General features: G+C 40.4%; 1 protein-coding gene across 5 annotated transcripts in view; it reads right to left on the bottom strand.

Moving 5' to 3' along the window:
• LOC132378320 (A disintegrin and metalloproteinase with thrombospondin motifs 16) overlaps positions 1–14101 on the bottom strand; it is a 227629-nt gene that overhangs the window by 167787 nt on the left and 45741 nt on the right. For all 5 annotated transcript variants that reach the window (XM_059945139.1, XM_059945138.1, XM_059945137.1 and 2 more), the window contains one exon: positions 11340–11665. In XM_059945139.1, coding sequence (XP_059801122.1) covers positions 11340–11665 — 326 coding nt within the window. The remainder of the gene's footprint in view (positions 1–11339; positions 11666–14101) is intronic.

Below are 14101 nucleotides of genomic sequence, written 5' to 3' on the forward strand. Positions count from 1 at the left end.
ATCAAGAGCATCTATCTTTCCAACATGGCCAACAATTTCTGCTTATTAAAAATTTGTTATTATTACCCGGTATTCACTGCTTACGTAACCATATTCGTTGCCTTTTAACTTTGTCTATTTTCTGTCTTTTGAACATCTCTTTCACCTCCTGAAGAAAAACGTGCTGCACTTTATTTTAACTCAAATGTCCCTCTCCCCTTCCGAAGAAAAGCATGCTGTGCTTCAACAGGTAGTTAGTCATCTCAGATTTGTTTAAAAACTTCCTTATAGTCATTGTTATATTTTGTAACTTCAGAAACTAATTGAAAGTAAAACACTGCAGCTGAATACTTGCCTACTTACGTTTTTCTTTAGTGAGGTGCTCACGTATAATGTGGTGGTGTAATAACGTACGCTATTCACTTACTTCTTGCATATAACCCACAATGAGTTATGTAAACAACTGAACAATGCTTAATCAAACAATATATTTACAATACTACTCAAATATGACTGAAATATTAAATGTCCTGCACAGAATAGGATGTCACAGAATGGCAAATGATTGTTATGCAGAATATTTTAAAACATTGCTCCAAAATTATTATAATGAAGCAAAAATCTACCAACTCCAGAATTTCATTTCAAATTCAGCCTATAATAATTTTTAATTGAAATATATTTCACTATAATCCTGGCAAATATATCACTAATCCATAATCCTCATATACATTTGCTGCATTAATCTTAATTACCAAAGATAAAACCAACTTTGAGTAAAATGCAACAAAAGCCTGGTCAAAACATAAATAGCGCACAGCACTGACCACAGTCCACATATTGTAGGAAGCTGCCAGCAGCTGGATGAAGTTCAAGTGCACTTGAGAATATGCCAGACATTTTCAAGGCCGATCATAAGAAGCCAGAGGAAGTTGGAGAAGTTCAATCATAGAACTTCAAACAGCAGTGTTCCATCTGGAGACCAGGGCAGTGACTGAACCTCGTACTCTGAACACTTGACTGGCACTGATCACCGATGGTTTTCAGGAATGGAGAAAAATGCAATATATACATAGAGCTTCATTCACTGGTTTCCATTATGATTAAAGTCATTTACTGTTATATACAAGCAACTTGTGCATTTGTCTGAATTTTGTATCCTGCAGTAGATAAGTACTTTAATAATTATAGTGATTTAATCCATCTCAGATTTGTGAAATCTGAAATAATCCATTACAGAATTCTATTTATTTCAGCACATTCACAACTGCACACACAGCCTCCTCAAAGACACATATTTTTTTTTCTCCTTAATAATCACAATATGTTTTATTCCACATAAGATACAAATTGAAACTTGGACTTCTTCCACTTCTCCTGACACCTGCGCTACTACATTCAGTTCCCAGGGGCTTTCAGCATCCAGTAAGGAAATAGCTCAATTATTAGTAGCCAGGCTGAAAATACAAGCTGTTTCTTTCTGACAAAGGTAAAGGTTATCAGATTCAAACAAATTGCTCCCTTGGTACAAATCAGCTGTGAATATTGGTCACTCCACTTCCCCAATGGGAATTTTAGGTTTTCTATTTTACGTTACTTAAGAGATTACAGATCCTTCCGGACTAACGAGTCCGCACTTCCCAATTACACCCATGTGGCCAATTAATCTACTGATCCGCATGTCTTTGGAATGTGGGAGGAAACCCGGGCATTGGAGGAAATAAGGTGACAAGGAGAATGTACAAAACCCTTGGTAATAGTCTTACCCTAACACTGCACTATCATGCCGCCCCATTAAATCTTAGTAATTTGTCACACGACACCAAGCAGACACATTTCCATCTTACTCTAGTCAGTAACAAGTTAAAGGGAAGAACTTTGTTCCAACATTGAGGTTATGCAGAATGTAGAATGAAGGGCAGCAGTACAGAACAGGGTAGTGGTCCTGAGGCAAGGCTGACTGAGATGGAAAGCTGTCAGGGTTAGGATGAACTTAAAATAAAATTTACGGAACTGCATTGGTCCTTAGTCTGACCATTCTATCTTTATTGTTCTGAACTGCAACAGCTTGTGTACTCAGCCCCCTGCTCTACTCACTTTAACAAACCAAATCAAGTTTAATTATCATTCAAACTGCACTGAGATACAGCTGAATGAGACAACGTTCCTCAGGGGCTAAGGTGCAAAACGTTCAAAATAGCAAACAAATTTCAAAATAGCGGGCAGAATTCAAATAGTGAATAATGTAATTCCAAATAGTGAGCAAAGAAGCATATTCCATCGAAAAAAGAAACTTAATATATATAGTCCAAGACCCAGAGTGACAATGTCCGGCAATCGGTGCTACAGTCTCCCAGAAGTGAAGACACACATGCAATCCAGCCTGTCATTCCACCACTCGAACAAAAGATGGCAGCACTGAGGGGAGAGGCCAGGACCCAACTAACTGTGAACACGAATGACGGTGCGGCTAAGCACAGGACCAAAGCATTATTTAAGTTTTCTGATGATGTCAATATCATTGGCCAGATCAAAGGTGATGACGAGTCAGCATATAGGAGGGAGACTGAAAATCTGGATGACTGATGCCATAACAACTCTTACTCAATGTCAGCAAGACCAAAGGGCTGATTATTGACTCCAGGCTGAGGAAACTGGAGATCCATGAACCCTTCCTCTTTGGGGGAAATCAAGAGGTGGAGAGGATCAGCAACTTTAAATTCCTCAGTACTGGTTATCATTTCAAAGGATCTGTCCTAGGCCTAGCATGCAAGTGCAGTTACAAAGAAAGCACAACAGAGCCTCTACTTCCTTAGAAGTTTATGAAGATTCAGCATGGCATCCAAAAGTTTGACAAACTTCCATAGATGTGTGGTGGAGGAGTATTTCAACAAGTTGCATCATGGCCTGGTATGGAAACACGAATACCCTTAATGGAGAATCCCGCAAGAAATAGTGGATATGGCCCAGTCTATCATGGGTAAAGCCCTCCCATCATTGAGTGCATCTACGCGGAGCATTATCTCAGGAAGGCAGCATCCGACATCAGGGATCACCACCATCCAGGTCATGTTGTCTTCTCACTACTGCCATCAGGAAGAAGGTACATGAACCTCAGGACCACCACCAGGTTCATGGTCAATTATTACCACTTGACCATTAGGTTCTTGAACCAGAGGGGAAACTTCATTCACTCCATCACTGAACTGTTCCCACAAACTATGGACACAATTCAAGGACTCTTTATCTCATTTTCTCAATATTTATTGTTTATTTATTTGTAATTATTATTACTTCTTTATATAATTACAGTTTGTTGTCTTTTGCACATTGGTTATTACTCCATCCTGTTGGGTGTGGTCATTCATTGACTCTTGATTAACTGAGAATGCATACAAGAAAACGAATCTCACTGACATCTATGTACTTTGATTATAAATTTATTTTAAACTTTGGAAGGAGTAGGACCTCCCCACCCATCAAGCCATGCCACCCTGTCAAATCCGAATTCAACTCTGACTTAATAATCACCAGACAATTTAAAATGAATAATTAATCTACCAACAGGTACACCTTTGCATTGTTGTAGGAAACTGGAGCACCCGGAAAAACACACACACACACACATTCCACCTGTGACGAGTTCCTCTCACATTTTTTGTGTGTTGCTCTTGATTTCCAACATCTGCAGAATCATTTGTGTTAATAGTTTCCAACGGTGTTCCATAAAAAAGTTCATTTAGTTTCTCTTGCACACCCAGTCAAGTCAATTATATCATTAGAAAGTAGAACAAAGCTATCAGTTTAAGGCAGTTGTTCCAGCTTAAGACCAGCTACCACCATAAAATGTTCCCACTAACGATACTGAACACCAACTGGCCATTATGAATCCATTCCCATTGCCTCAAGCTATGCCAAGAAAGAACTGACAAGAAACCAGATCTACCAAACATGAAAATCTTACAAAGTGACAACTGTGTGAAATAAACATAACAATTATATAGGGCATGACCACTGTAAAAGTACAATATCATGTAATTTTCTCCTTAAGTCATGTGGTATATAACCACAACCCCATCTTCACCTTTCCTACAATATGTCCTACTTAATGGGTGATCCACCATATAACAATGTAAAATTTATCAAAATATATTTCTTACAGTGACATAATTAAAGTTAGAATTCAGCTATTATATCCCCTGGTCACAACTCAGCACAATATGGGAACCAGTCTCCCTCTATATGAACTTCCTTCTAATTTCTCATTACTTCAGTAAAGTAGTCAGCTTAATCAAGGATACCACCCATGCCGCATATTCGCTCCTCTGCCCTCTCCCATAGGGCAGAAGATACAAAAGTCCAAAAGCACCAACCATCAGGCTCAAGGACAGCTTTTAACCACTTTTAATTACTTATTTCGAGATAAAGCATAGTGTAGGCCATTCTGCCCCATCGTGCCATGCTTGCCCAAGAATACCTGATTCAATCTTAGCCTAATCACTGGACAACTTACAATGAATAGTTAACCTATTAACTGGTATGCCTTCGGATTGTGTTAGGAAACTGGAGCTTCGGGGGGGGGGTGGGGGGGTGGAAAACACGCCACACAAATCCTCTCGCATTTTGTGTGCATTGCTCTGGATTTCCGACATCCGCAGAATATTTTGTGTTCAATGTTGTGTAGACCTTTTGTATGATAAAATGGACTTCAGTATTACAACTGTTTTTATCTTTCAAGTTTATGTATGCTTCAGTTATTGGACACATTTGAAGATTTTGAGAGTGGAAATTTTCAAGGGTGGGAAGTACTGGATTTTGTTTATTAATGTCACGTGCAGTGAAAAGTGTGTCTTGTTTACTGTTTATACAGATCAGAACATTACACAGAGAAATAAGCTAGAGTAAAGTAAAACAATGTAGAATAAAGTGTAAAAGCTACCAAAAAATGTGTCCAGTAACTAAAGCACACTCAAACTTGAAAGATAAACGTATTTGTAAAATTGAATTAACTACCGCTTAAAGTATGCAGAATTAAACCTCATTGGCAAAGCTCCACTTTGTATGCTGATCAAACTCAGCATTTTCTGATGCACAGGAACTTCATCACTTGGCGACTGAGGAGCCAGATGTAGATCGCTGGCTGCCAAATCCATCAGAATGCATTCATAACGCCAGAAGGTGCTGAAACCACAAGGTATCTATCACTGACAATTCATGACCTCGATGCTTCTTAGTTCTCATGAGCTGCAGAATAACAGGAGTAATTACTGAGAATTCATCAGCAGCTCCTGGTCTAATTAAATAAGCTATCCACACAGGTAAAACCACATGTTCCCAGAGATTTATTCAGCAGCACTCTGTTAATGATCTACATTGATTACCAAAGACAAGGGCTTTATAGTGAAGCAGATTCTTACACACCCTCTACCAGGGATTTGGGCGACTGGGAAAGAAGCAGCAACATTCAGTGCACCATGACAATCTGTCACCTGTACAGAGATTATGTATAAATTTATATCACATGTATAAATACAGTGGATTCTGGTTAAATGGGACACATTGGGACCAGTATATTTTGGCCAAATAGCCAAAGTTTCATGGAAGTAGATGAAAAGTTATAAAAGATGAACTACAGTTTAACTGAGTAACAAATTATTATTTAAATGAAATACAGAATTAATTAGAACACTGTCAATACTACCACAGTACTATAAAACTGTGTATTACTTCCCAATTGAAATTGACGGAGGAATTCAGTGTACTCTGCCATGTTCTTTTGATCGACAGTAAATGTTCAAAATCAGTGCAAACACCTCATGTAGATAATAGGCTGCTTTCATATAATGCGATTGACGACTGTATCCCCCAAATCTTCATTTTCACTCTAACATTCAAGATGATTGCGAATCTCTGAAATTCTCTACTGTGAATGACTGCAGAAACTAAATTATAGTGTTCACTTGAGATCAAAAAATTTCTCGGCTTGAAGGGAATCAAGAGGTATGGGGATGGTGCCAGCAAATGACACTGAGGTAGACAATGAGCCATGACTGTGACAAATGGCAGAGTGGATTCAAATGACTGTTGGATCTACTCTTACTCTTATTTCTTAAAATCATTAAACTTTACAGTGGTGAAAGTCTGGGCAAGAACAAGTAGGATGGATGAATTTCATTTCCCAGCTCTCAATCTGTAAGGTCTACATGCCTTGAGAGTTCATCCAGGTACATTTTAAATGCAATGAGGGTCTCTGAGTTCACCATTCTTTCAGGTAGTGAGAAATGACTTAATGAGTTATTAACAAAAGTCAATTAGAAATCAGATATCCCCTGCATTCCAAAATGGAGAGTGGATGTGGGAATAGAGCCATCGTGAATTGGCTTTATTGTATCTCCCAGAAAATGGTTTTAGGGTGATAGTGGTGTTAATTTAGGAAACCTGCTTGTCCTAAAAGAAGTATCTTTGAGATTTTCAAGTTCATAGGTCGAGGGATTGAGTTTAAGAGTTGCAAGGTAATGATGCAGCTCTATAAAACTCTGGTTAGGCCACACTTGGAGCACTGTGCCCAGTTCTGTCACCTCACTATAGGAAGGATGTGGAAGCATTGGAAAGGGTACAGAAGAGATTTACTAGGATGTTGCCTGGTTTAGAGAATATGAATTATGATCAGAGCTAAGGCTTTACTCTTTGGAGAGAAGGAGGATGAGAGGAGACATGATAGAGGTACACAAGATATTAAGAGGAACGGATAGAGTGGACAGTCAGCGCCACTTCCCCAGGGCCCCACTGCTCAGTACAAGAGGACATGGCTTTAAGGTAAGGGGTGGGAAGTTCAAGGGGGATATTAGAGGAAGGTTTTTTAACTCAAGAGTGTTTGATGCGTGTAACACACTGCCTGAGTGAGTGGTGGGGGCAGATACACTAGGGAAGTTTAAGAGACTACTGGACAGGTATATGGAGGATTTTAAGGTGGGGGGTTATATGGGAGGCAGGGTTTAAGGGTTGGCACAACATTGTGGGCCGAAGGGCCTGTACTGAGCTGTATGTACTATGTTCTATGATTGTTAATCTCTTCAGATTCTTCAGTTCTGAAGTAGTGTTGAAATAGCGAAATCTTTTCACTTTCACTCCCAGCTGTTCCTGGCACCTCCAATCCTGAATGCTTAAAGCCGCAGTGAGCACAACAGTTCAGAGTTGACTTACTACTTATTACTTGCCTAACCTCAGTGACAAAAATTGCTACTTTCTGAACACAAATGATGCTATTTAAAAAATGTTCACTCCAAGCATGATGTAGAGTCTAACGGCCACACAAGTGCACACGTTTGATGCCAGTTAGAACGTGTTCAGTAAATCTCTTGCCCTAAATAAGTGCGATAGTGTCCCAAATAAACAAATGGGATCTTGGCTATCTTCTCAATTGGTTTTGGTTCTTTAAGAGTTAGCTCACATAAGCAGCTACTCCGACTAACCAACAGTGTACCAACACTGTAAATATTTTTGCTATAAAGGTTAATTTGTTTTGTCACATGTACATTGAAACATACAGTGACATGCACTGTCTGCATCAAGAATGTGTTGGAGAAACCTACACATGTTGCCATGCTTTTAGCAGCAACACAGGATGCTCACAACTCACTAATGTTCATCTGAAGTCTTTGCAATGTGGGAGGAAGCCGTAGCACATTGAGGAAACCCACGTGGTCACGGGGGGAATGTACAAACTCCTTACAGATAGTGGCAAGAATTGAACTCTGATTCTGCAGCAGGCACGTTAAACGCTAACCAATATGCTATCATGCCATCTTGATCAATTCAGAAAATTATCTGTTTCAAAGTTTTTCCAAATGAATGGACTAGCAAAAGTTAGACACAATCACGAGACCGCATTCAGAAATATCACCTTTCCACTCCAGAGAAATAAAAAGAGAAAATCTGTCCAGGTAGTTTAATGGTGTTTAACCAACAGGGCTTTCAATATATTCACTTTCAAGAGATCTCAAATTAGTTCATCATCTAATTTTTAAAAAATGGAATTAAAAAGACCGAGCAAATCATATTTCTTGATGCTTTAGTTGGCAAGATTGATGAGAAATGGGAGTTCATCATGGGCTTGAACCCCATCTCCAGGCTACACACCCTGTACAAAACCTTGCCAAATTCCCTTAGAGACAGCAAAGCACCAGATCCCTCAATCCACCCAAAAACACACAATCAAAATGTAAATCACTGGTTCCAATAGTGGCAGAATCATATTTGAAAGAAGAAGTAGTTTCATGAACTGTCTGAAGGAGGTTGCTGTTGGTCACGCTGTTCGCTGGAGCTATTTTCTTCAAATGTCAACTACTCAACTCTTATCTATACTGATCTCAGTACTGATTGTAAACTTCACTACAGACTTCCATGGACAAGGCAGCTGAATTCAAGTAAATTATAGGTTGCTCTTGACATCTAGACAGCATTTCACAAAATCTGGGACAAATCAGACTTAATAGAGCTCAAGTCAGTAGGGATCGGGGCATAATTTTCACTAGCCGGAGGTATACCAAAGACTAAAAATGATTGTTGTCATTTTTCCCTTTTAGTTCCAGTACGCCAACACAGGCTCAGATTAATTTATCACATGTACATGAAACATACAACAAAATGTGTCATTTGTGTTAACAAGCAGGATGTGCTGGGGCCAGCCCGCAAGTGTCCCTACTTTCCGTCGCCAGCATCCCTTGTCCACAATGTGCTGCAGAACAGCACAAGCGGCAACTAAACAGCTGCAGAACAAGACAGTTCCCCATCCCTCCCTCCTACCTACCCACTCACTCCCACACACAGTCTGCCCTCCAACCCAAAGACAGGCAACCTGTGGGATCCCAGGCCTTGACTTTGGATTCTCAGACTCACAGACATCAGGCCTTCAACTTCGGACTTCACCCCAAAACTTGCTCATCAACGGTTTGACCTTTGGACCTCAACTTCTGTACCCACACTGAACTCTGACCCCAGTGGCTCAGGCCCTCAGGACTCCTTTTGGCATAATCCTTTGGTTTTTGACCTTCAGGCTTCTAGCTCTTGACTTGCTATGCTCTGGTACAAGCTTCAGTCCTCGATTCTGTACTCGCATGGCCCTCTGACCTCAGTGACTGGGGGGGGGGGGCGGGGAGGAGTGGTGAGGATTACCGGCCCTCATGGTTCCTGTCCATACCCAGGAATCACCACTCATACAGACATCCAACCCAGAATGAGTCTCTGATGTGTGTAATCACTGATCTCCTCAGGTCATGCAGTTTCTCAGGGCACAGTCATCCAACCATCATCAATGAACTTCTCCCCATCAGTGTCAAAGGTGAGGGCAGTGATTGGCAATGAAGTGTTTCAATTTCCATTTAAAACCTAGGTGAAAGAGGAGGAGGAGAAGATGGTGGTGCATGCAGCCTCTCTGGAGAATGGATATCTGTTCCGTGTAAGTAGGGATCCGTGCACAATCCTGATTTGATGGAGGCTGATGTGAGAGCGTGGAGGAACACCAGGAGACACTTCTGAAATGCCCGCCCCGCTGCCGCTGCTACCGTGCGGTCCGGAATCTCCGGAGGAGAAGGCCTCCGAGACCTCGGCTTTGCTCGTTTTGGCGGCCGGGACGAGGTTGAAGGCGCTCGGCAGAGGATGACACTCGGGAGGCTGTATCGGAGGGGCTGGTCGGAGCCTCGAAGTTTTTCAGATGGACTGAGAGTCTGCTGTCGTCGGGTACTTCCAAGGCGTTAATTGTCAGTGTCTGGAAGCTTATGGCAGGGAGAGTTTCTCCCTTTTGCTGCCTGATATCGGGACTATTGGAGTCGACCGGGACTTGAGACTTTTTTAAAAACTGTGTCCATGGTCTGCGCCTATCGAATTACGGTATTGCTTTGCACTGCTATAACTATATGCTATAATTATGTTTTTTTGTCAGTGAGTCTTGGTTTGTCCTTTTTTTAATTTTGTGATATCACTCCGGAGGAACATTGTATCATTTCTTAATGCATGCATGCATTTCTAAATGACAATAAACGAGGACTGAGTGTCCTCATAATCTAAAAAAAACAGTTCAAAGTAGAACATTTATTATCAAAGTGTAGTACGCTGCTACCTTGAGATTTACTTTCTTGCAGGCATTTACAGGAAATACAGAAATACAACAGAATTTTCTATATATATTTATATTTATAAACATAAAGACAATAAACTAATGTGCAAAAGACGACAAATAGTGCAGATAATTTCCTTCTATTCCCCATTCTGGCCTCTTTCTATCACCTTGCTCTGGGTCCTCCTCCTTCCCATTCTCCTATGGTCCACTCTGCTCTCCTACCAGGTTCCTTCTTCTCCAGCCCTTTATCCTTCCAACCCTCCTGGCTTCAGCTATCATCTTCTCGCTATCTTTCTCCCCCACCACCCTCACCCCACCTTTTTTACTCTGGCATCTTCCCTTTGTTTGAAATACGCTCACAATGGCATTACATAGGGAACTGCGTGGTTTCAACCAAAGCATAACGAGGGAAAGGCAACATGTCCAAATCAGCATAGCATGCAGCCTGGAGTGAAAACACAAACTCGCGTGACATTGCTCACTCTGTCCTTGGCTGACACAGAAGTCATCGAGGTATAGAGTCCGACAGCACAGTAACAGGCTTTTCAGCCCATTGAGTTCATGACGAACCAGTCACGCAACTGGGTCTGGGAAAAGTTGATTTTATTGCGTCACTCAAACAGGTTTATGCTCAAGTATTGTAATAATCAAGTTCAAAAGCTGTAGGTAACATTTTCCAGTGGAATTCAGCTCACAGTGTTTACTAAAACTAACCTTTAGCTGTACAGCCTTTTGACCCACTCCTCTTGAGTTGAAAGTATGTACAGTGCCAAGACAATGCTACGTGCACTTAACCGAATAAAGAAATCCGTGTATGCACTGTGATTCTGTCTGTTTCACATTTCATGTGTTACAATGCTTGTGCAGACCTGTATACCAAGTGACAGTGATGGATAGGGAGTGCTGTCATGATCAAGTTGATATCAGTTTCACTGCTGGGACAACCTGAATACTGGTTGCCCAGCTCAAAACACTGCTCACAGAGAAGACAGCTTGGGAAACTACAAGCCTGATCATGAAATTAATCCGGACTTCATATTAATAAAAATAAACTTTCCATTAATAAATCCAGCTGATTATATCTTGGACACCTCACGAGCAGCTGAACTGAAATGTACATGCAACTACAAAAATAATTAATAATATTTTGTAAATCAGCACTGTTTGGAAGATAAGATGGTAATCCTTCTTTAATCCACTCCTTTCATGTTTGGTTAACAGAAAATACTCTTTTTTTACTCACCAAGCCTTTGCATGTAGAAAGTGCCACAGAAGAGTTGTTATGGGATACGAGAGCACCTTGGTAGAAGCACAGTTCCTCTGGTTGATAATGCTCTACAGATTTTAAGCCTTGTTTCCCAAAGGTCTGAACTGTAAATCCAGGAGGAATTAGGCCTTCAGAAGTCCTTAGCTCCAAGTGAAATTCCTGACCAAAGCCATTAAGTTTGAAGTAGAGAGATTTGTCATCGACATTATCTATCGATCGCTTCTTTCTCTGCTGATGAATTACTGCATGAGAGATGTAATCCCCACTGCTGTCAGCTTCGTACGGAGTCACAATTTCATATTCTGTGAACAAATAAACATGTTAGTTTTAAAGCTACAATACCTATAGAAACTACTCACCCCCCCCCCCCCAATGTTTTATTGTTTTACAACATTGAATCACTGTGGATTCAATTTGGCTTTTTTGACACCGATCAACAGAAAAAATACTCCTTCGTGTCGAAGTGACAACAGATCTCTACAAAGTGAACTAAATGAATTACAAATACAGAACATAAAATCAATGGTTGCATTAATATTCACCCCCTTTAATATGACACACCAAACCATCACTATTGCAGCCAATTGGTTTTAGAAGTCACCTAATTAGTTAAAAGGTTATCTGTGGGCAGTCAAGGTGTTTCAATTGATTATTGTAAAAATACACCTTCATCTGGAAGGTCGAACCACTGGTGAGTCAGTATCCTGGCAAAAACTACACCATGAAGACAAAAGAACACTACAAGCAACTCTGCAAAAAGGTTATTGAAAAGTGCAAGTCTGAAGATGGATACAAGAAAATTTCCAAGTCACTTACTGTCCCTTGGAGTACAGTTGTTAATTGTCAAGAAATGGAAAGAATATGGCACAGCTGTAAATCTGCCTAGAGCAGGTTGATCTCAAAAACCGAGTGGCCATGCAAGAAGGGGACTAGTGAGGGGGGCCACCTATGGCAACTCTGGAGGAGTTACAAGCTTCAGTGGCTGAAATGGGAGAGGCTGCACATACAACTGTTGCCTGGGTGATTTACAGTTGCAGCTGTATGGGAGAATGGCAAAGAGATAGCCACTGTTGGAAAAAAATCTCACATGAAATCTTGGCTAGAGTTTGTCAGAAGGAATGTGGGAGACTCTGACATCAGCTGGAAGAAAGTTCTAAGGTATGGTGAAACCAAAATTGAGCTTTCTGGCCTTCAGACTAAATGCTATGTTTCACATAAGCAAAACACCGCAGATCATCAAGAATGCACCATTCCTACCGTGAAGTATGGTGCATCATGCTGTGGGGATGCCTCATTGCAGCAGGCTCTGGAAGGCTCGTGAAGCTAGAGGGTAAAATGAATGCGGCAACATACAGGGAAATCCTGGTGGAAAGCTTGATGCAGTCTGCAAAAGAACTGCGACTTGGGAGAAAGTTTGTTTTCCAGAAAGACAATAACACCAAACATAAAAACAAAGCTACACAGGAGTGACTTAAAAACAACAAAGTTAATGTCCTGGAGTAGCTAAGTCAGAGTCCAGACCACAATCCAATTAAGAATATGTGGCTGGACTTGAAAAGAGCTGTTTACTCAGGATCCCCCATGCAATGAAACAGAGCTTGAGCAGTTTTGTAAAGAAGAACGGGGAAAAATTGTAGTGTCCAGATGTGCAAAGCTGATAGAGAGATTTTGACACAGACTCAAGGCTGTAATTGATGCCAAAGGTACATCTACAAAATACTGACTTAAAGGGAGCGAGTAATTATGCAATCAATTATCTTGTGTTTAATAATTGTAGTAAATTCAGACCGATTTGTAGAAATTTGTTTTCATTTTGATTTTAAAGAATCTTTACTGTTGATCAGTGCCAAAAAAGCCAAGTTAAATCTACTGAGATTCAACTTTGTAAAGAAATGAAACACAAAATCTACGAAAGGGGGCTGCATACTTTTTTATAGGCACTATACATCACCTTCAAAAAAGCGTGGTCATCACCAAATAAAAATATCATAAATGCAAAGTTATTATTCTGAAATTGTATAATTTTTTATCAATGAAACATACTATAGGAGCAGAATTTAGCCATTCAGCTCATCGAGACTTCTCCACAATTCGATCACGACTGAATTAAGTTCCCTCTCAACCCCATTCTCCGGCCTTCTCCCTGTAACCTTTGACACCCTTCCTAATCAACAACCTATCAAACTCTGCTCTAAGTATATCCAATCATTTGGTCTTCACAGCCGTGTGTGGTAATGAATTCCACACATTCACCTTCCTGTAGCTAAATAAATTCCCCCTTATTTCCGTTTTAAAGGGTCATCCTTCTATTTTGATCCCCCACCTCAGGAAGTTTCCTCTCCAAGTCCGCTCTGTCTATGCCTTTCCATGTTTGATAGGTCTCCTATTCTTCTAAACTCGGGTGAGTATGGGCCCAGAGTCATCAAATGCTCCTCGTGTATTGACACATCAATTTATTGCATGCATTTGTTTCAACCTAAAATGTTCTTTAGAATCATTGTGGGCTTAAAATGTATCTGCAGAAAATGGTATGCAAGTCATATCTAAGTCAGTTTGGATTTCAAGTACCTCTATGAAAGATGCAAGTAAAATTGTATATTGAAGCACTTCACTGAATATTAATACTCAGGAACTTTGACATGTGAAAAATCAAAAGCAAAAGACAGGTTAATTCTCTCTTTCTTCACTTCACCTCTGTTTTGCTTGCCCATTTCATGGGCCTTGCTCAGACAATTTTC

This window comes from Hypanus sabinus, chromosome 20 (assembly GCF_030144855.1).
Source record: "Hypanus sabinus isolate sHypSab1 chromosome 20, sHypSab1.hap1, whole genome shotgun sequence".
Taxonomy (NCBI): Eukaryota; Metazoa; Chordata; class Chondrichthyes; order Myliobatiformes; family Dasyatidae; genus Hypanus; species Hypanus sabinus.